Source organism: Gymnoscopelus microlampas, assembly GCF_963454915.1.
Source record: "Gymnoscopelus microlampas genome assembly, chromosome: 24".
NCBI lineage: Eukaryota > Metazoa > Chordata > Actinopteri > Myctophiformes > Myctophidae > Gymnoscopelus > Gymnoscopelus microlampas.
In genome coordinates, this window is record NC_139961.1 from 13040156 (window position 1) to 13063450 (window position 23295).

The 23295-nt window shown below is 40.8% G+C and overlaps 1 protein-coding gene and 1 long non-coding RNA gene across 2 annotated transcripts in view; one reads left to right on the top strand and one right to left on the bottom strand.

The window, feature by feature from the left end:
- The window catches only part of LOC311040419 (interleukin-1 receptor accessory protein-like 1), a gene marked incomplete at both ends in the record, with an annotated part of 684931 nt that overhangs the window by 274481 nt on the left and 387155 nt on the right, over positions 1-23295 (top strand). The window contains 2 exons of the mRNA XM_084050699.1: positions 16795-16981; positions 22958-23111. Coding sequence (XP_083906825.1) covers positions 16795-16981; positions 22958-23111 — 341 coding nt within the window. The remainder of the gene's footprint in view (positions 1-16794; positions 16982-22957; positions 23112-23295) is intronic.
- On the bottom strand, positions 10055-11833 carry LOC311040434. The gene is made up of 4 exons (XR_014600269.1): positions 11663-11833; positions 11010-11095; positions 10829-10899; positions 10055-10473 (listed from the first exon to the last, which is right to left on the bottom strand). It is a non-coding gene; the product is annotated as an uncharacterized lncRNA (long non-coding RNA).

A 23295-nucleotide genomic window follows, 5' to 3' on the forward strand; every position in this document is an offset into this window, starting at 1 on the left:
TTTGAAAACTTTAGTTCCTAGTTACTTTGCAGATATAAATGATTACATTATAAAACACACATTAACCACTTTTAGTCCTATTTTATACATAGGCTATTTGAAAATAGCCTATCGACAAGCTCTGTGAGCTTGTAGATCTTCTATTTTCAAACATTTTTGTACTTTTACTTTTGGTACTTTAAGTATATTCTGATGCCAATACTTTTGTACTTTTACTCAAGTAACATTTTGAACACGGGCCTTTTACTTGTAACAGAGTATTTCTAAATTGCAGTATTGAGTAATTTTTCCACCACTGTGTATATATACTGTACACACACACACACACACACACACACACACACACACACACACACACACACACACACACACACACACACACACACACACACACACACACACACACACACACACACAGTACAGTATACACCACAATCTTCCCTTTATAATCCTCTTAAATGACCATTGCCGCATCATTGCACCCTATTTGCCACATATTGCGTCTCAAGCCCTCTGCCTTCCCTCCAGCCGTCATATTCGTCTGTCAGGTGGAAAAGTAACCTCATTATGTCTAAAACTGCTACTTTTCACCATTCACACTCAAAAGTAGCAGATCCACAATCCGCCTTCGAGCTTGCGGATCTGCAACTTTTGATGTTTTCGCGTGACACCGTAGTGTGATCAAATAGGGCGTTCGTTTACGAAATAACACAAAAAGTAAAGAATATGGAGATACGAGGTTACTGCCCGATAGCAACAATATATGCTAGCTGTCAGACCAGGATTCCCCATGCACAGAGGATGCAGCCGGCGTTCTATCTATCTCTCTATCTCTCTATCATTGCCCCGACATTGCGTATCCTCTTCAGGTTTGACACGCCTGCCTGAGTGACACCCTCGGCCATTAACGCTGTGGTTATCGGCCCCAGAAGCTTGTTATCGTACCTGTATATACATAAAAAAAAAAGAGAGCGAGAGACGGTGCTGAATGCACGCGGTGTGTGTGTATTATGTTGGAAGTCTCTTGTGCACAAACGCTGTAATGCAATCACTTTTCTTTCTCCCCGCTTTTTTCCCGTCGCTCTTTTTTAAGCACCTCATGAATATTACACCTGCCGAGTGGAACAGTCAAGAAGGGTGCCTCAGCTTGTCTGGCTTAAAAAGGCACCGTGACGGATTGTGAAATGCTGGAAAGACATTGTAGGACAAAGTGTTGGCCCGCACCATCGATCACTCACGCGAACCAGCTGACACAATTTCCTCTCCCCCTCTCTCGCTCTCTCTTATTTTTTTTCCTCTCTCTCTCTCTCTCTCTCTCTCTCCCCAGCGGGGCGAGTTTATCAGCGGCTGCCCAGACTATTTAAACAGGGAAAGAGGAGCCCCCATGTGGGATCTCATTTGCACAGGTGGCCATCTGGTAGAAGTATGTCTGGGATAATCTCCACATCATGTCACATTTGCATGCCGGGGCCTTCCTGAAAAGAAAAAAAAAAATGGGGCACACGTGCCTGACCCCTCAGTTTCAGCGCTGCCCCGGCACATGCTCGTCAGCGGCGGACGCTTAGCGAAGTGCATTTACTTGAGTACCAGTACTTCACCACTTAACCCCTATGTGGTTGACCCAAGAGGCTAGCATCCGGCTTGTAAATCGAGGCTATATAGGAAGTCTTCACAGTTCATATGAATGGCCTGTAGTCTCGCTGTTTCCCTGCTGTTTCACCCCTGCTGGTTGCAGAAGCAATTAGGCTCTATTCAAGCGGATTGGTTTTTGGCCAAACTTTACACTTGATTTTATTACCTTAATAAACATTGTCATACATACTATATGCTTCCAGTCGCTAGTTTAAAGTTCTTTCAATCACCATGATATGCGTTTTGGTAAATTATGGTCCCATTCATTTTAAAATGGCTGGGGGGGGGGGGGGGGGGGCGCCACCTGTCAGCGGGGAGTGTTGGGCGGGAGGAGTAGGATGGAGGCTCTATAATACATCCTCCTGGTGGGGGCTCCTCACTGGCAGGTGAGTCAGTAGGATACAACAGCATGCAGTGTCAACACAGAAATGTGTATGGAGAGGAATCAATTGGCATTTAGCGACCATATTGGGGTGAAAAGGGAAGAAAAGAAAAAATGGGCACAGGCTCATTCAGTGCCCAGCGCTTCTCGTCCCTCGTCCAAAGAGAGAGAGAGAGAGAGGCCCGGGGATTGTTTGCCCACACTGTTAGCGAGGACCAGCGTGCGCCGCGCTAATCCACGAGTCGGGCTAATGCCGCGCAATTATGGGAGGATTTAACCGTGTTTGTAATTGTTTGTTGGTTCGGCTCAATTTGTATAACCAGCTTTAGTTGGGAAAATTAGCCATGAGATTTCTGTAAACGCTGGCAATTTTGTTTGGTCTCCTAAACGGGGCGGGGAGGGATTTGCTTGCAGTCGCTCCTCTTGCCGCTTGTTGTCAACGGTGACATTCATATTAACCACTTAAACCCGAAATGGTTGAGCGGAGACCCTCAGGGCTCTGTGCTAGTGTGGGGAAAGACGATCGATGAGCTCACAACGCGACGCAAGGCTATTTTCAGCAAAAGCTTTCCCCACAAAATAGGGATGCTGGGGTTTAAGTAGTAAACCCCTCTAATTTACGTGATATGGACCTGAGTTGCAACTGTACTTGGACTGCTGTTTTTTTCCGTCCACACCACATCGCTTTGACAAAAATACAGCAGCCTATCTACAAGCTTTTTTTCAGCTTTTATCCTGTTCAACACTGCCGGCCAGTCAATGTGTACTTTGGTGTCTACTGTATGTTCTGTTAAGCTGCACTCAAACAGTACAGCTGATCTCAATTATAGGTGTGCCTTAGTAACAAGCTTATAGATCTGCTTATAGATCTGCTTAATATATATATATATATATATATATATATATATATATATATATATATATATATATATATATATATATATATATATATATATGAATGTCCCCCCACATAATAGGAATGTTGGGGTTCAAGTGGTTAACCACTTTGCCTACACTTCGTTGTATACACAGTAGCAGGAAAATAGCAGATCTACAATTCGATGAATTGAGTACAAAGGACCCCAATGGAAACGAGCCATAGTGCCTTCTTGGGTTTTAAAATCCTCTTAACAGACCTTGTGTTGAACTGTACTTCCCTGTGCTTGTCTTTGCACACTGTTGATAAAGTATTCAATCCATCAATCAATCAAACAAGCCCACACCATGTCATGTTGTATAGCCTGTTGTTCCCCTGCTGAGCTCATTGATCAACAATGACCCCCTACCCCCCCCCCCCCCCCCCCCCCCACCAACACCCCAATGTGTACTTTGATGCCCCACTGTTGAGATGTACTCAAACAGTATGGAGCTGATCTCAATAGGTGTGCCTTAATAACGATCCATGCAAGCAGTGTGTATCTCTAGCAGTGGTGTAAAGTACATGTACTCAAGTACAGTACCATTTTTTGGGGTACTTTTACTTTACTGGAGTACTTTCAATTTTCTATACTTTTACTTCTACTCCACTACATCTCAGATGAAAATATTGTACTTTCACTCCACTTTAGCCCTGTTTTATACTTAGGCTATTTGAAAATAGCTGATCTACAAGCTCACAACGAGTCGCAACGCGACTCGTTGTGAGCTTGTAGATCGGCTGTTTTCAAACATTTGAGTACTTTTACTTTTTGTATTTAAGTACATTTTGATACCAGTACTTTTGTACTTTTACTCAAGTAAATTTTGGCATTCCGGACTTTTACTTGTAACGGAGTGCTTCTACATTGCAGTATTGATACGTTTACTTAAGTAAAGAATTTGAGTACTTTTTTTCCACCACTGGTAACGATCCATGCCAGCAGCGTGTATCTCTACATAGATCGATATCGGTGGTGATATCAGGCATCGCCAGGCTATACGTTTGTTTGTGTAATCATTCAGATAAAGATATGATTAAGTTCCCCTAGTGTGTGAACATGGCCAATAAACTGATTCTGATTGATTGTACCACTAGGCCAGGTTGCCTATCAGATCATCGATTGTACACGGAGAGAAACGGCACTAGTCTGGCTGAACTGCAATGCAGATGGATAGATATAAACCTTTATTGACCCCCGAGGGGAATTCGGTTGTCATAGCAGCGCCACAGTAAGCACGGAACACGTGTTGTAGGCAGTGGTGGAAAGTAACTAAGTACATTTACTTAAGTACTGTACTTAAGTACAATTTTGAGGTATTTGTACTTCACTTGAGTATTTCCAATTTCCAATACTTTTACTTCTACTCCACTACATTTCGGAGGCAAATGTTGTACTTTTACTCCACTACAATTATTTGAAAACTTTAGTTACTAGTTACTTTTCAAATAGAAATGATTATATTATGAAACATATATTAACCACTTTAGTCCTATTTCATACCTAGGCTATTTGAAAATAGCCGATCTACAAGCTCACAACGCGTCGCGATGCGACGCGTTGTGAGCTTGTAGATCTGCTATTTTCAAATATTTTAGTACTTGTACTTTTGGTACTTTAAGTACATTTTGATGCCAATACTTTCGTACTTTTACTCAAGTATTTTTTTTATTTTGGACTTTTACTTGTAACAGAGTATTTCTATATTGCAGTATTGGTACTTCTACTTAAGTAAATAATTTCAGTACTTTTTCCACCACTGGTTGTAGGCCTACAGGTCAGAGCAGAGAGAGATACAGAAGATGGAGTTAAATGAAAAAAATATATATAAAACAAAATATGTCGCCGATGTCGGACAGAACGCTCTTATCTCCATATTCAAACTTTGTGTGTGTTTATTTTCGAAAAATGAATGCCCTGGCCCCTGCTTGATCATACTACAGCGTCACACAACACCATCAAAAGTAACAGATTCACAAGCTCGGAATGCGGTGCAAAGCGACACATTTTGAGCTTGTAGATCTGCTACTTTTGGACTTATGAGGTTTCCACCCGACAGAGACGATTATATAAATAAAAGGAGACATAAAGTCTGACCCGTCCATCTGCACTGGACTGGACCGGCCAGGTTTGAATACTACCAATACTGGGTCTATGTATACATAGAAGGGATGGCCATTTGGACCTTTCTTTTTTTGTAAACGTGTAACCTTTGGAATGTGGGCGGTTAACCAAGGTTATGACGCCATATCAATCAGTTCAAAAAGGGCCTAAACATGTATTGTAACATGTATTGTAAAACAAACATTAGGTCTATATCTTTTTTTAAATGAACGTTTATGATGTGTTGTACAATACTGTATGAGGAACGTTAAGTGATTTATTCCATTAATATTCTTTTAATATTTGATACATTTTCGATGTGACTTTATTTTGGTTAATGTTGGTTATTTAGTCCATAACGGTTAGTGACGCACATTTTGGTTAACCGCTGTGGTGGAAAAAGTACTCAATTGCTTTACTTGAGTAAAAGTACCAATACTGCAATGTAGAAGTACTCCGTTACAAGTAAAAGTCCGGAATTCAAAATTGACTTGAGTAAAAGTGCAAAAGTATTGGCATCAAAATGTACTTAAAGTACCAAAAGTAAAAGTACTAAAATATTTGAAAATAGCAGATCTACAAGCTCGTTGTGAGCTTGTAGATCTGCTATTTTCAAATAGCCTAGGTATAAAATAGGGTTAAAGTGGTTAATGTATGTTTCATTATATCATAATTTACATCTGAAAATTAACTAGTAACTAACGTTTTCAAATAAATGTAGTGGAGTAAAAGTACAATATTTGCCTCTGAGATGTAGTGGAGTAGAAGTAAAAGTATCGGAAATTGGAAATACTCAAGTAAAGTACAAATACCTCAAAATTGTACTTAAGTACAGTGCTCAAGTAAATGTACTTAGTTACTTTCCACCACGCCTATCTTGCTCAAGGCGCCATCGACGTGGATCGAACCCGGAACCCTTTATGATTCCTATACAACAGCTCAACCTCCTGAGCCTTTTGCTAGGTTGGGTTTTTACCGGTATGATAAAATCAGGGCCCGGCAAGCGCACACCGCGACCCTTACTCTATCATGTAAATGTTTATTGGATGGCATTACAAATTGCCTTTCTTTGGAACCACAGGCTCGAACGCTATAGCCTTCCAACATCCGTGGTAGTCTTGCATTTTATGTCCCCTCTGTTGCTCGCGTTATAAATCCACTGTCTTTTTACATGAATATATAGAACGTTATATACACATATTATTTTCTTTCCCCCACACCGTATCTGAATTGACCGGTTACGGTCCATTAATCGTGGCGAGTAATTTTCCGCTGCTGGGGCTGTTGTGGATCTGCATAACGCATCCACACAAAAGCCTCAATCAATCTTCAGGTTGCTGTTGACATTCGGGACTGTCACTCCACATTAAGGCCATTTCCACGCCCCCACACACAAAAGCACACGCGCGCGCACACACACACCCACACACACACACACACACACACAGACAGAGGCACACACGTGCACAACACAGACTTCCTTTGTCTTTTGGCATCAATAATTCGTCAGAGCTGGATTTGTGAGTGTGAGCGCCCACTGGTTCTCAGCCATGAATGGATGAGCAAAGCGCGGCGCCATATTGCATGAATTTGTAATGGACTCGGGCGGCTTATCGTTGCCGGTCGTCGGGCAAGAAAACCTCGTATCTCTCCACAATTCGACGTTTCGTGCTTTTTCTTAAATTAACGGGCCAGCTTCCTCGTACAAAGAGTGTCGCACAAAAGCAGTGAAAATAGCAGATCTACGAGCTCACAGTGTGTCGCATCGGCTATTTTCCACTATTTAAAAAATGTAAAAAAAAATGTATATTGTCTCTGTCGCGTGGAATTTGGAAACCTCATATGTCCAAAACTGTCACTTCTCAGGATTCAAATTCAAAAGTATCAAAAGTAGGCGTATATCTACAAGCTCAAAACGCGTCGCGTTTTTGAGCTTGTAGATCTGCTACTTTTCATACTACTATATGACACTGTGGTATGATCAAGTAGGGTGCAAAAAAAAAGTTAAAATATGGAGATAAGAGGTCTCTGCCCGACAGCAACGCTATTTATATACAAGGTTTCCGCATCACAGCGACGTTATCATCAGGGACGTGCACAGATAGACTATAGGTGGTGCTAGAGCACCTGCCCTTTGCCCTCTTGACCAGAAGTGCCCTTTTGAAAAAAAGAAAAAAAAAAATGTTTTTGTTTTTTCAATTTACAGCAGGGGTCTTCAACAGGGGGCCCGGGACCCCTAGGGGGTCCTCAGAGTTACTACAGGGGGTCCGCCAAATCTTTATGTGATATGATTTTTCTTTTTACCATAACCACTCGAAACCTAGCATCCCTTTTCTGAGGAGAACTTTAGCCAAAAATAGCCGATCTACAAGCCCACAACGCCTCGCGCTGCGAGGCGTTGTGAGCTTGTAGATCGGCTATTTTTGGCAAAGAGGTATAGGTGTAGAGGGAAAAAAGAGCAGATCAAGTAAACAAAAAAGTATAATTTACTTGAGCACCTGCCCCTCAAAATGTCTGTGCACGCCACTGGTTATCATGGCACACACACACAGCAGACATGATCCAGCTTGCTGCTCGTTACAATGCTGGGCCAGTGGGGGCGGCCAGGCAGAACAGAGGTAAAACATGCCCACTGCAGAGACCCAGTGGAGGAAGAAGTACAGTACTCAGAGTTTTTTTTTTTTTTTTTTTACTTAAGTAGAAGTATCAGTTCCACAATAGAGAAATATAAATACTCTGTTACAAGTGCAAAGTCCAGCATTAACATTTTGACTTGAGTTAAAGTACAAAATAAGGCATCAAAATATACTTTAAAGGAGGAGTTCACCCAAAAAATGACTTATTTTCTATCAATTGCACACCCTACGAAGCCTTGAATCCATGGATTATTTTTTGTTTTTGTCACATTCCTAAACTAATAATTTGATTCCCGTCTCCTACCGGCTAATGTATCCGGTAGGAGACACAAACTAGATTATTTGTGTCTCCTACCGGAAATACACACGGTCATCAAATTATTGTCTTAGGAATGCCACAAAAACAAAAATAAATCCATGAAATCAAGGCTTCATGGGATGTGTAATTGATAGAAAATAAGTCATTTTTTGGGTGAACTCCTCCTTTAAGGACTTTAAGCACTGCATGAAAAGGGGGATAAATGGGAGATGCATTTCCCCAGTCAACATTAATGTTGAGTGAATGATTGTGAATGTCATAGACCCTCCAGAAAAGCCTTGATTATGTGGCCCAAAATCCTTGATTATGCGTCGGAATAGGCAGGGTTTTATGTGAATTTATGCAGTGAAATTGCGGGAATTTGCTAAAATTACAGGGAACTTGCTAAAGCTGCGACAAATCCGAAATATGCATGAAATATAACTTAGAAAATATGCATTTTGAATACAAAATGTGATTTTCCTACACCCTATGGTATTGGTTTTTAAAGTGGTACGGGGGGGGGGGGTAGATCTGCTAATATATATATATATATATATATATATATATATATATATATATATATATATATATATATATATATATATATATATATATATATATATATATATATATATATATATAGTAATGTATGTAATCTTGAAAATAGTTGAAAAATGTTGAATCCTTGAAACATTATAACACAAATCTTGTGCACAAAATATTTTTCAGATGGGGGGTCCACAGTCAAATATATATTAATTTAGGGGTCCTTGAGTGAGTTGAGCTATGCAAAACAGACATCATAATCTTGTCTGCCTTTCATTATTTTCAAGGCAAAAAGGCAAACCTGTCTGCCTTTCAATGACTATATTCAAGGCAACAAAATTACCTCATGTCTCTAAAGAGATTTAAAATGTTATGCCTACAAGTGTTGTTCCTATCTGCTTCCATGGAATACTCTTTTGAACGTGGCAAACCCAGTTTGTTTACAAGGAGTGCAATGGACGTAGCATCAAGTAGGATAAACATTAAATTGTCATTACTAACGTTTCTTGAATGTTGTTGTTGGAGCAGGTTCGCGCGCACACACCCAGCTAGCAAAATATCGCAAATTTCTGGCGTGAGGCCGTCTCCACGCCACGCCGACCGGGGCGTCCGCCGGGCGGGACACGCCGCGTCCACTCGGCCTCCTTGATCAGCGTAAGCCGCGCGTCACGCCGAGCCGCTAATCAGCCTCACTCCGGCGGACAACGCCAACCGTGGCGGTCGTCGATAGCGGCCGGATAGCGTAGCGCCGTCATATAATGCTGTATATACCCCCCCCCCTCCTCCCTTTCATCCCCTATATTTAGCGGCCATTGTCACCCCCCCCCCACCCACCCGCATTTGAGGTTTCTATAAACATGTCAAGTAGCAATACAGAATAAGGTCCCCATCACACAGTTCCCCTGTATCTCTAAGTATCTGTCTAAGAACATGACATAATGCATAAAATACATGGCCCACATGAAATAATGCAGCACAGACATTAACTCCATTGTTATGGTATTTATTAGAAAAGGAAGGCACAGAAATAATAATCCTAAAATACAAATGTATCACTTTAATTAAAATGGCAGACAGTGAGAAAAGTATTCCACATAAAAGTATCAATGCTGTAATAATATGTGTGAAGTCAGACTGGTAATCAATAGCCTACTTAAAGTAACAAAACAAGTAAACATACCCATTGAGCAGAATGTCAAGTAAAAAATGCATAAGAATATTAAAAAATAGGAGATGGTCCATTTGTACACTCAGAGTTGCAGACCTGTAAGGGTCCATTTGGTTTCATCTGTACACAGACTTTCAGACATGTAAAGTCCATTTTGGTTCCATGTGTTACTGGTGTATGTGTTTCTAGTTAACATGCTACAGACTCAGAGCCATATCAAAGCTACTGGACAAAAGTAAACATACCCATTGAGCAGAATGTCAAGTAAAAAATGCATAAGAATGTTAAAAAAAATAGGAGATCTATGCTGCCCTGCCAAGGTAAAGAGCAATAACTACGAAATCAAAAATCACTGAAAAATGAGGTAATTGTTTATCCCCCAAAATCACAAAGGCTAATTTGACCTTTGGGATACTCAAATAAGTCGGCGTGTCCAAAAACTTAGTTACTGCTCTTTACCTTGGCAGGGCAGGTCCATTTGTACTCTTGCAGACCTGTAAGGGTCCATTTGGTTCTATCTGTACACAGACGCTCAGACATGTAAAGGTCCATTTTGATTCCATGTGTTACCGCTGTAGTTTGTCCTGGTGTACTGTATGTGTTTCTAGTTAACATGCCACAGACTCAGAGCCATATCAAAGCTACTGGAATGAATACAAAATGGGCCACTGTTCATTTAATTCAATTTTGGGTTCTGTGTGCTGGTGTCTGTCGCCCGCCTCTTCTTCCAAAGCCAATGCAGTTCCTTCATGTGGAACGCGTCACGTGAGCCACCCAACGAACGCCAACTGAGAGGGAGAGAAAGGAAATAAATTAGACAACGGTGGTGTTGGTTTTAATAATAAGGACCCCCAATTTAACATGCATCAGGTCTACAGACCCTGTTAATGGCATGGCTATCTCTGAGACCCCAATTTATATAGTGAAATGTATGTTAATTTAACTCAGTGTGTAGAAACCCTTGATACATTGATCAGTTCCCCTCTTCCAATGCCTCACTAAATTTCCACACCAACACCATTTTCACATAATTTTCAACTATCATGACATAGAGAGGTTTCAGGGATTTATGGTAAAATAAATGTGGCGTGCTGTGAGCTTGTAGATTGGCTATTTTGGATAACTGTGTAGTCACACCCTTACCTTGCAAAACGTGAGGTCCAAGAGGTTCTTGAATGTGGTCACTGCCCTCACCAGGTCAAACAGCGCTGCGTCTGGAACATACAGACACAGGGATAGTGTGTAAGTAATCAAACAGTTTTTGTTTTTTTAGTCAGGCTCTACTTTATGCTGTACATTACTTCTAGACTCATGTTAAACCTACCATGGTTTTATAAGCTTGGTCATCACAGATGCTCCCGATCTCTTCATCCCCACTGCTGTGATGCAGGAAATGACGAGCAGAAACATCTGAGAAAGAAAGAAAATTAAAAAGAAAAAGAGAAGGGTTAGACACAATCAAAGCCGTATCATGCTCCATCGCAGGAAAAAACTACAAACAGTAACATACTAATATCAATGCAGGGTATTTCGGCTGTGGCATAAGATCGTAGATTGGCTATTTTCAGCAGCCAGTTCATTTAATGTAAAGCAAAATAATTAAGAAAATTAGCAGCCGTGTGTGTGTGTGTGTGTGTGTGTGTGTGTGTAAGCTTTTAGCTTAATTCTGCCTTATTCTAGCCTTCAGCTAACATGAGCTCGGCGATCTATATAAATAAAATAAGTACAAGTATCCATAACACAGATTCACCTACCAATCCATCGATCAACAGTTAGTATCATAACTCTGTGACGTGATTAAAAGTAATGTGGGTAGCAAGAAAAGTCTAGTCAGTTAGCTACAGTAAGCTAGCCAGCTAGCACGCTAACATGTACACAATGAAACAGTCAAACATTTGTAAAACGAGATATTTAGACTACACACAGCAGGCATACATCCACACAGATACAAACAAAATAGTAGGCTAATACACTAACCTTTAAATTATATTTCCCCGGAGGAAAAGGATAGATATATCAGCGGTATGTTTTCCCTCTGTCGAGAAGCATAGAGGAGAAAGAGAAGGGCCGACGCAGAAGCAACCGGATGTCCTACCGTTGCTCAAAGAATGGAGCTGTAGTGTTGCCATGTCTGCTTATTATAAGCGACTTTGGGTTTGTTTGAAGACGCGTTGTGAGCTTGTACATCGGCTATTTTCAATATATATATACACATACATATCTAGGCCATGTGGCCTATAGTCACCACATGACTATAGCCAGCAATACACAGTTTTGGGCTTGTTTTCATAGACCTGGCTGCTTATTTCTCTCGCAAAATATGGCAACACTGGTCATTGATTTGATGTAAGCGTCCGTTGCGTATATCCGGTGTATATCGCCACCTACTGAACTGGAGTATATTGAGTTCCTGCTGTAAGGCCTAAATAAAGTATGTTTAGTGCTAATAATGAATTATACAACTTGATAATAATAATAATAATAATAATAATAATAATAATAATAATAAGGGTAATAATAATAATGATATTGATAATAATAATAAGACACTTCATTATATATATTTTGTTTTAAATAAGCAAATACATCAACTCTAAATTAGAATTAACAATGCAAGGAATAAATATAATAGCAACAGAATAAGAATAATAAAAACAACAACTGAGGAGCAATTAATCCTTGGAATTGTTCAGTAGTACTATTATCAGTATTATTACTGAGGTCACCTTATTTTGTTTTGAACATTAAATAACATTAATATACACGATTACAAATGGCTTCAGGTTTAGGGGGGGAAATGGCACAAAAAAAAATGTTATAGTTTTACTTGTTGACTTTTTTGATAGTGTTTAATTTGGACTACTTTTTTTTATAGTTTTACTTGTTCACTTTTTTGATAATGTCATTTGTATATTTGGATTATCTCTGTGCCTTTTTCTAATAAAAAAAAGAGAAAAAAAGTCTTTACTGCATTATTTCATGTACATCAGGGGTCAGCATACTCAGATACAGCAGGGAAGCTGCCAAAATGTTCTTATTTTTTATTTGTGCAACTGTCATACGACTGTAGCAAAAATATAGCTTTACAGACCCATACAGCCAGACAGGCAGACAGACAGACAGAGTTTATATAAATAGTTTTACGTTTCACTTTTTTAATGGTGTTGAATTTGTATATTTGGATTATTTCTGTGCTGTGATAGCAGTGAAAATGAAGTGATAGCAGTGATGATAGCAGTTCACCCAGTTTAATTTCAGGGACCCCAGTCCAATGGCATTTCTATCTTTGGGACCCAAATTAATCTTTATCTTTAATTAAAATCATGGTTAATTTAACTCTGAAACACGTATAACGTACACTTTTCACGGGTCCATTTGGTTCCATGTACACTTTTACTTACAGACCCATAAGGGTCCATTTGGTTCCTTCCTATCATTTAGCTGGGGACCCCCTGGAACTCCCTCAAGACCCATGGTGGTCCCTGGACCCCACTTTGAGAACCAATGGTCAGAATGTATAGGGAAAATTCAAAGCGTGGCATTAACAGCGTCAGGACGTCGTGACGCTGGCTGCAGACCGCCGCAGACTCTTCTAAAATGCTACTCCGCCGGACATTTCGGTGAGCGAGACATCTCCGGCGTGAGGAGGGCGTGAGGAGGGTGAGCCTCCGCTCGGCGGGGCCCGCTCTGTCCAGGCCGGCCTGACGTCGGTTGCAACGCCGATCTGCTAGCTGGGCACACACACACACACACACACACACTGTCGGCACACGATTTGTTTTGCTTCATTGTGTGTGAACGTGAAACATGAACGAACGGGTGAGGCGACGACTTTATAAACTTTATGTGGAAAAATGCGGGGATTGTAAAATATACCAGGGCTAATGTAGGCTATAGACCAATTATTTGTTTACCAACATTGAGACTGGATTCACAGGTGATTGTTTCACGCAGGCTCTATTCACAGCAGCCATATTATGAAGACATTAACAGGTGTTACCAATGATACTAATGAAGGCTCTGTTCCATTCTGGTCAAACAGAGTCAGGGTGCTGATATTGTGCATGTTGGCTCACTGGAAATACTCCAGTGGGTCTACAGTTGGGGTCCAGGGACCCTCATGGGCTTCCAAATGGCCCCTTGCAGGTGTGTAACTCTGAGAGTGTACAAATGGAACCAAATGGACCCGTAAAGGTCCATTTGGTTCCATTTGTACACTCTCAGAGTTATGGGGGCCGTGGAAACCACTGTGCTACACTAAATGGAACAGAGCCTTCATTAGTATCATTGGTAACACCTGTGAAGGAAGTGATAATATGGCTGCTGTGCATAGAGCCTATTATGCGGTAAATTATGAGATCTCACAATCGCGTTTTTCTGGAGGGCCTAGAGATTAGAATGAGTATGGGTCATTTAAAAACAAATGATTTGCCAATGTTCTTGCATTAAAGGAGGAGTTCACCCAAAAAATGACTTATTTTATATTAATTGCACGCCCCATGAAGCCTTGAATTCATGGATTTATTTTCGTTTTTGTCGCATTCCTAAGCCAACAATTTGATGACCGTGTGTATTTCGGGTAGGAGACACAAATAATCTACTTTGTGTCTCCTACCGGATACATTAGTCGGTAGGAGACGGGAATCAAATTATTAGCTTAGGAATGCAACAAAAACAAAAACAAATCCATGAATTCAAGGCTTCAAGGGGTGTGCAATTGATAGAAAATAAGTCATTTTTTGGGTGAACTACTCCTTTAATACAGAAGAATTGCCAAACCTGCCTAACAATCTTGTCACTGTCCAGGGCCCTCCTCTGAGACACAGAGGTGAATAGACAGAATCGGTGCCATCTTATAATGAGCATTAGTGAGGACCAATTATACGAAGATAGGTTGGAAATGGATGAAGTGGTCCTTTAGATTATGGAAAGGACCTTTTGATAAAAAGTTAAGTTTTTTAAGAAGGGATTTAAAAGATGACAGTGATTTATCAGGTCTAGGCTACTCAGACAGGTCATTCCACAGTCAAGGAGTCTTGGAAGCAAAGTCAGACTTTGTCTTCAGCCTCCAGGCCTGGAAGAAGTAGCTTATACTCAGATCTTTTACTTAAAGGAGCACTTGAACTAATGTTCAACCTATTTTCATAATTGGTCCTCACTAATGCTCACATGATGGCACCAGTGCCATCTATTAGAGAGTTACGCCAACTCCGTTCACTTCTTCGGACCAGGTCTTCTACATACACATACATTGGCGAATAGTGACAAATCCCTAAACCGGAAGTTCATGGAATGCATTGAAGTCGACGGCTCCTTGTCACTATTTCCAGCTACATGAACCACGTGACTGACGCTGTTTCTGACCCCTCATTGGCGCAACTCTCTAATAGAAGGCTCTGGATGGCACCAATTCTATCTACTTGCTCTGTGGACAGTTCAGAAACCTGCCTACCAGTGAGGAAAAAGTACACTATTAGCCTTTGAGATGTAGTGCAGTAGAAGTATAAAGTAAAAGTACCTAAAACAAAATAAAAAAAATTGTAATGGATAAAAGTAAGTTTTTAAGTAGGGGGTTTAAAATATGACAGTGATTTATGAGGTCTGGGTTGCTCAGACAGGTCATTCCAGAGTCAAGGAGTCCTGAAAAAGCAAAGTTACTCTTTAGCCTAATATGTGTGCTCTGTCCCGCGATGGAAAATAGCAGACCTGCAAGCTCACAGCACGTCGCAACCGCGAGCTTGTAGGTCTGCTATTTTCGCCATGCGATACCGTCATGCGACGAAGTAGTTATACGTTACTTTGTACGGTTAAATTATTACAGAACACACATCAACAACTTATGCCCTGTTTTATACTTTGTCTATTAAAAAAATAATAGATCTACAAGCTCACAATACATGGCCTGATCGCGGTAGGGTTGTGAGCGTGTAGATAGGCTATTTTCGCAAAAAAGTTTGATACATTTGGGGAAAACATTTAGTACTTTACTTTGGGTTCTGTAAGTGTACTGTATATTAACCCATTAAGACCTGAGGCCACGTCTAAAAAAATCTAAATCCTAACAATTTTTCGGAAAAAAATATATAAAAAAATATTTTCACGATTTTTCAAAAATAGCAGATATACAAGCTCATAGCGCGGCACTCGGTGCCGCGCTATGAGCTTGTAGATCTGCTATTTTTGAATAGCCAAAGACATCTAAAGTGACACAGATGCGTTCCAGGTATCAATGGGTTAACTGGCTGTGCACACAGTCTCCTAATAACCAAAAAAATGTAATTAGAAACCAGGCCATGCAGTGCCTCAAAAGTAATCTAAAACTCTCCTAAAATCAACAAGGCAACCAGTGGAGGAAGGTTAATTATCAAGAAAAGGTAATAAAAAATGAAATTCCACGCTTAACTGAGCTGATTGCAGATTGTGTCGACTAGGGTTTTTTAATACTAATAGTAATGAAACGAACTATGTTATTTTGATTACATACAGTAAGTTTTGGTATAGTAAGCCCAGGGTTACCGAAGGATTTGTGAAAACTTCTGGTTTGATTTCCTCTGAGCTTCACATGAATCAGTTTGATTTGTTGTGTCACAGTTTTAACCCATTAAGACCTGGAACTGTGTCATTTTTAGATTTGAGCTAAAAAGCATTATTTTACACTTTGGGCTATTCAAAAATAGCAGATCTACAAGCTCATAGCGCGGCACCGAGTGCCGCGCTATGAGCTTGTAGATCTGTTATTTTTGAAAAATCGTGAAAATGTGTGCAAATCTTTGAATATATATTTTTTTAAAGCGAACATTTTTAACTCAAATCTTTGCTTCTGGGGGTCGCTGGAACAAAATATTTTGATGGGGGTCCGCGGCTAAATACATATCATTTTGGGGGTCCTTGACATGAAAAAGATTGAGCACCACTGATATAGAAACATACGTTTTTCAGAAAACTGTTGAGATTTAGGAGACATGTAGAATCGGCTTCAGGTCTCAATGGGTTAAAGGTAGCAGATCACTGTGAGCCTATAGATTGGGAGTCCTTGAAATGAAAACGTTTGAGCGCCATTTAGTTTACACACTGACTGACACATATTGGCTTTTTTTTTCCTCTTGCAGGAACTCCACGTACTGCATGAAGGTGTCCATGTCTCTGACGGTGGCGGAGAACGACACGGACCTGTGCTTCAACTCCAAAATGAGGTTCTTCGAGAAGGCCGAGCTCAGCAAAAGCAAAAACATCACATGTCCGGGCATCGAGGATTACATACAGCCTGGGGTGGAACCGGACATTCTGTGGTACAAGGTGAGAGTCACTATCTATGCAAGACGATACAATTCTATTTCCCCCAAATAACAAGTTGTCGCTGTCGGGCACTGGTCTGGGATCAATACCATTTTTGGGTTTCTGATCCGGATCCAACGACCAATACCACCGGCGCCGTGCAACTCCAAAATGATTCCCCTAGTTTGAAACTTGTCTTGTTTGGTATAATCGTGTAGTTTCTTTTAGTATAATAATAATGGTTTGGTCTGTCCGTTTTCTATTCTAACTCGTAGCAGGACTAGCATAGCTAAGACTAAACTAATTGATTCGCATTATGTGGGGCCATGGTTCTCAAAGTGGGGTCTGGGGACCCCCAGGGGTACTTGAGGGGGTTCCAGGGGGTCCCCAGCTAAATGATGAACAGGAACCAAATGGACCCTTATTGGTCTGTAACTCTCAGAGTTAAATTAACATTGATTTTACAATGTGAATTGGGGTCCCAGAGGTATAAATGCCATTAAATGGGGGTCCGTAGCCCTAATGCATGTCAAACTGGGGGTCCTTGCAATTAAAATGGTTGAGAATCACTGCTAGAGAGCCGTAAAAAACTTCTCTTATTGGGGTCCCTGGATTATCTTTTCAAGTGGGGGTCCGCGAGGTAATAAGTGTCAATTAGGGGGTCCTTGACATGAAAAAGTTTGAGAACCACTGATGTGGGGAACAAAATAAATGCGACGCCAACCGGAACCAACCACCGGAACCACCATTATTTTCTCCCCCTTTTTTCTAAACCGGATCACATGGCTAGTTTTAGAACAAATACCAGGCTTTTCACCATGTGGAACGTCTGGTGATGTGAGGTTAACCTTGCACTGTATGTCCAAAACCGTTACTTTTCAGAACATGGGAAAAAATAACATGTGTTCCAACGGATCCAATGCAGTTATTATGTACTGTAGTCCAGTAGTTCTTAACCCATTGATACCTGGAACGCATATGTGTCACTTTAGATGTCTTTGGCTATTCAAAAATTGCAGATATACAAGCTCATAGCGCGGCACCGAGTGCCGCGCTATGAGCTTGTATATCTGCTATTTTTGAAAAATCTTGAAAAAAAAAAATTAAGATTTTTTTCCAAAAAACTGTTATGATTTTGTTTGTTTTTAAGAATCGCCTCAGGTCTTAATGGGTTAAACCTTTTTTATGTCAATGACCCCCAGATTGATGTGTATTTGGCCGTGGACCCCCATTGCCAGCTTGTAGATCTGCTACTTTTGACACTATTGTGTGACGCTGTAGTATAATCAAGTTAGGGCATTAATTTACAAAAAAAAAAAATACAAAAAGTTTGATTATGCAGATAAGAGGTTTCTGCCCGACAGCAAGTGAAGTAAAAGTTCTTCAGAATTGCACTCAAGTACAGTACTCGAGTAAATGTATTTAGTTACGTTCCCGCCCACTGCTGCGTGCCCACACCACACACCACAGCTGACCCACTTGCCAGCCTCGGCAGCTTGCCCCCCCTCCTACGTTCCCGAACCCGGGCCCCGGTGTTCACGAGGCTGATGTAGGGGATGTGCAGCAGAGGTCAATTCATCAAAAGTGAATGACTGTCGGATTAGGTTCTCTCCATCGTTTCTTCAATTTCCCACTGAATCAAATTAACAAGCTGGATAATAACGCTTTGGCTTCAGATCCCTGCCGCTTATTGGCCGATGCTCCAGAAGTGGGCCCATAATTGAATTCCGCTTGTCTTGTTTGAACCACAATTCGGAACCGCCCCCCCCCCCCCCCCGTCCCCCCATGTCCTCCCCCCGTCCCCCGAACCCACAGTGATGCCCCAGTTTAACTCGTACCTTCAGTTTGCCGAGCAGTGGATGGAAGGTAACTAAAGTACATTTACTCAAGTACTGTATGTACTGTAAGCATACTTTTGAGGTACTTTTAACCACTTAAATCCTCTAGACTTGGTGAACTGCGGACCTGAGTTTTGCCGCGTGTATTTGGACAACTTTTTCCTGTCTATACACCAAAATGTCTTTCCCAAAAATAGCCGATCTACAAGCACACAATGCGTCGCAAATGTGACACATTGTGAGCTTGTTGATTGGCTATATAGAATATAGAATATGAATGCTGGGGTTTATTTACTTGAATATTTTCATTTTTCAATACTTTACACTTCTACTCCATTACATCTCAGTGGCAAATGTTGTGCTTTTTACTCTATTAACTATTCAGACAACTTTAGTTACACGTTCTTAGAAAATAGTTGATATACAAGCTCACAACACGTCATATTGCGACCTGTTGTGAGCTTGAAGATCTGCTATTTTCTTATTTTTAAAACTTTTGAAAAGAAAATAATCACTTGTGAAATGGGAGCAATTTTACTTTTGGTATTAATAGTGCATACTCCTCCCAATAGTTATGATGGGTAATTGGACACATGTCACTGTGCAAGATAATGTGTACAGTGACAAAAATACCCCAACGGAGTGGGGACTAAATTGTTATTATTATAATAACATTACACACAACACGGCAGGCATTTTGACAGGGAAAACGCAGCTGAAGTTAATAGTGTCAATTGTGTTTCATTTAAGGTGTTTCCTGCAGAGTTACTGTAAATTAATGCTGGCAAACAATAACACCTAAATGAAACACTCAACCACAGTAACTGTTATTACCTTCAACTGTGCTTAGCCGTCAAAATGTCTGCCATTAAGGGTCTATTTTGGAACACAGTTGACAATACCATTGTGCATCATAAAGGAAAGAAAAAATGCCGCCTCATACACAAACTTGACATCAAGCGCCCTATCTACCTTATGCCTTATCCCTAATCTTCTTAGGCATTTTTTATACTTTGGAAAAACCTTTTAAAATAGTGAAAATAGCCAATCTACATCTACATGTTGTGAGCTTGTAAATCGTCTATTTTCACTTTTAAAATCTTTTTCAAAGTATAAACCATTGGTTCTCAAAGTGGGGACCCCCAGGGGTACTTGAGGGGGTTCCAGGGGGTCCTCAGCTAAATGATGGACAGGGACCATATGGACCCTTATGGGTCTGTAACTCTGAGAGTGTACAAATGGAACCAAATGGACCCGTAAGGGCCTTACGGGTCCATTTGGTTCCATTTGTACACTCTCAGAGTTAAATTGACATAGATTTTACAATATGAATTTGGGTCCCAGAGACATACTGTACATGCCATTAAATGGGGGTCCGTAGCCTAATGCATGTCAAACTGGGGGGTCCTTGAAGTTAAAATGGTTGAAAATCACTGCTAGAGAGACGTAAACATCTTCTATTATGGGGGTCCCTGGCTTATCTTTTCAAATGGGGGTCCGCGAGCTAATAAGTGTCTATTTGGGGGTCCTTGGCACAAACAAAGTTTGAGAACCACTGGTATAAACAAATGCCTACGAAGATTAGGGATAAGGCATAAGGCGGCGCGCCACGCAAGATAGAGCCCCAAGCCCCCAAGTCTATACGTTCTCTATAGCTTCTGTTTAATGACTATAAATGGCTGTGACCCATATTTACACTGTTACATAAAAAAAAAGCGAAAGTACTTTTGCACGGGTTCCACAGGGAAGAGGTTTGTAAAGAGTCTTCTCTCAGATGTACATGTAAATACCGAGACATGGATGGCAAAGTTAACTCGGGGAAGGCGCATGCTGCTCTAACCCGTTCAATCCGGGAAACACATCTACAAAATGTCTTCTAAAGACCAACAGGTTTCTGAAAAAAAAAACATATGTCGCTATAATATCAGTGGTGCTCCAAACGCTTTCATGTCAAGGAGCCCCGAAATTATATGTATTCGGCCGCGAAACCCCATCTAAAAAAAATGTGATCCAGGGACCCCCCAGAAGCAAAAATTTGAGTTACAAATGTTCGCTTTAAAAATGTATATATTAACCCATTAAGACCGGGGACGCATCTGCGTCTCATTTTAAGATTTCTTTGGGCTATTCAAAAATAGCAGATCTACAAGCTCATAGCGCGGCACCGAGTGCCGCGCTATGAGCTTGTAGATCTGCTATTTTTGAAAAATATTGAAAAAATATTTTCCAGATTTTTTTCAAAAAACTGTTGAGATTTAGATTTTTTTTTAAGAACCACCTCAGGTCTTAATGGGTTAAAATATTTGCACGATTAAAAAAAACAAAAGAAATAACAGATCTACAAGCTCATAGCCAAAGAAATCTAAAAATGACACGGATGCGTTCCCCGGGTTGAACGGGCTAATGAGGCATTTCCACTCTGCCACATGTAGTTTCCTTTTTCAAAGCAGTAATGGTGGAGGACGCTCCGACTCCACTCTGCACCAGATAAATGTGCTGCAGCGAGTAGAAAAACCAGCGAGCGGTTAGAGAAGCAAACGTTGACAGCTAATATGCCGAGATAGTTGCAGGGTTTCGACTACCATACCGATTCGGAATATCGTCGCTGTCCCGGGCTGAAACCTCTTATCTCCATGTCGTTAGCTTCATAGCATCATTGCCAAACTCATATTTGTAAGGTTCTCAGGAGAGACAAAACAAAATAAATCACTTTTTGCCTAAGTCACCTAGATCAGGGGTTTTCAACCAGTGGTCCGGGGACCACCAGTGGTTCTTGATGGGGTTCCAGCGGGTCCTCAGCCAAATTAATAGTTAGCAACCAAATGGACCCTTATATGTCTGTAACTCTGAGAGTGTACAAATGGAACCAAATGGACCCTAACGGGTCCATTTGGTTCCATTTGTACACTCTCAGAGTTAAATGAACACCCCCAATAAACCTAAATGGTTGAGTCCCTGGCATATCTTTTCAAATGGGGGTCCGTGGGCTAATATGTGTCGATTTGGGGGTCCTTGACGCGAAAAAGATTGAAAACCGCTGACCTAGATGACTTAGGTAGAAAGTGAAAAACTATTTTTTTTCCTAAGTCATGTTTATCTGCCTTTATTTATATCTGCCTAACTCTACTCTCACTGCTGCTTTATCCTGCCTTATTGCCAATGTTCTCAGCCTATCAGAATACTCGTTACAAAAAAAAAACACTTTCTGCCTAAGTCAAAAGAGTTGACTTTCTGCCTAAGTCATTTTCGGTATGTAACAAGCATTCTGATTGGCTTAGGACATAAGGCACAATGATGCAGCAATGTTAGGAGAGTAGAGCTAGGCAAAAATGTCAATTTCACCAAAAAGTGAGTTAGGCAATTAAGCTATGAGGCTAAAGATATTCTAACTTTTTGTGTTTTTTTTGTTGTAAATGAACGCCCTACTTGATGATATACAGCATCACACAAAAGCACCAAGAAATGTATTCTTCTATTATGAAGAATGGTGAAGCGGTCCAGGCACCTGGGTGCCAAAGTAGCCTGACAGCGTGTCGCGGGTTCGAGTCCCGATCCCGACGGCCTCTGCTGCATGTCACTCCCCATCTCTCTCTCCCCATTTCCTGTCAGACTACTATCCTATCAATAAAGGCATAAAAGCCCAAAAATATTAGATTTAGATTTCTTTGGCTATTAAAAAATTGCAGATCTACACGCTCATGGAGCGGCGACGAGTGCTGCGTTATGAGCTTGTAGATCTGCTATTTATTGGAAACATCATTACATTTTTAGGAAATCTGAATATATACGTATATATATTTAAAGCAAACATGTGTAACTCAAATCTTAGCCTCTGGGGGGGTTGGGTCCCTGGAACAAAATATGTTTTAGATGGTGGTCCGTGGCCAAATACATTTTGGGTGGTCCTTGACATGAAAAGGTTTGAACACCACATATATATAGCAAGATCTTTTTTTTCCAAAAAAAATGTTAGGATTTAGAAGACATTTGTAGATGTGTTCTCGGATTGAATGGGTTAATTTATAAAAAAAAATATATAAAAAGTTGAAATATGGAGATACAAGTTTTTTTTTTTACCCGTCACCAACGATATATTGTAGTATATATAACATCATGGTGACACATGCATGTGGCCTTTCTCTTTTGCTTTGGAATACAGGAATGCAAGCCAAAGCAGTGGAGACAGACCATCGTAAGGAGGAGAGACACGCTGTCCATCAAGGAAGTGCGGGAAGATGACATTGGGAATTACACGTGTGAATTACAGTTCGGGAGCTTCGTGGTGCGAAGGACGACTGAATTATCCGTCACAGGTAAGAGGAAACATCCTTACTTCTTTCTATCTCTGTCTGTATGTCTGTCTGTCTGTCTGTCTGTCTGTCTGTCTATCTGTCTGTCTGTCTGTCTGTGCGTGTGCGGGAACTAGGGGTGCTGCACCCCCCCTCACGTACCCATATTCTTTGAAAATGAAAGAATGTTGATGCAAGAATAAATGTC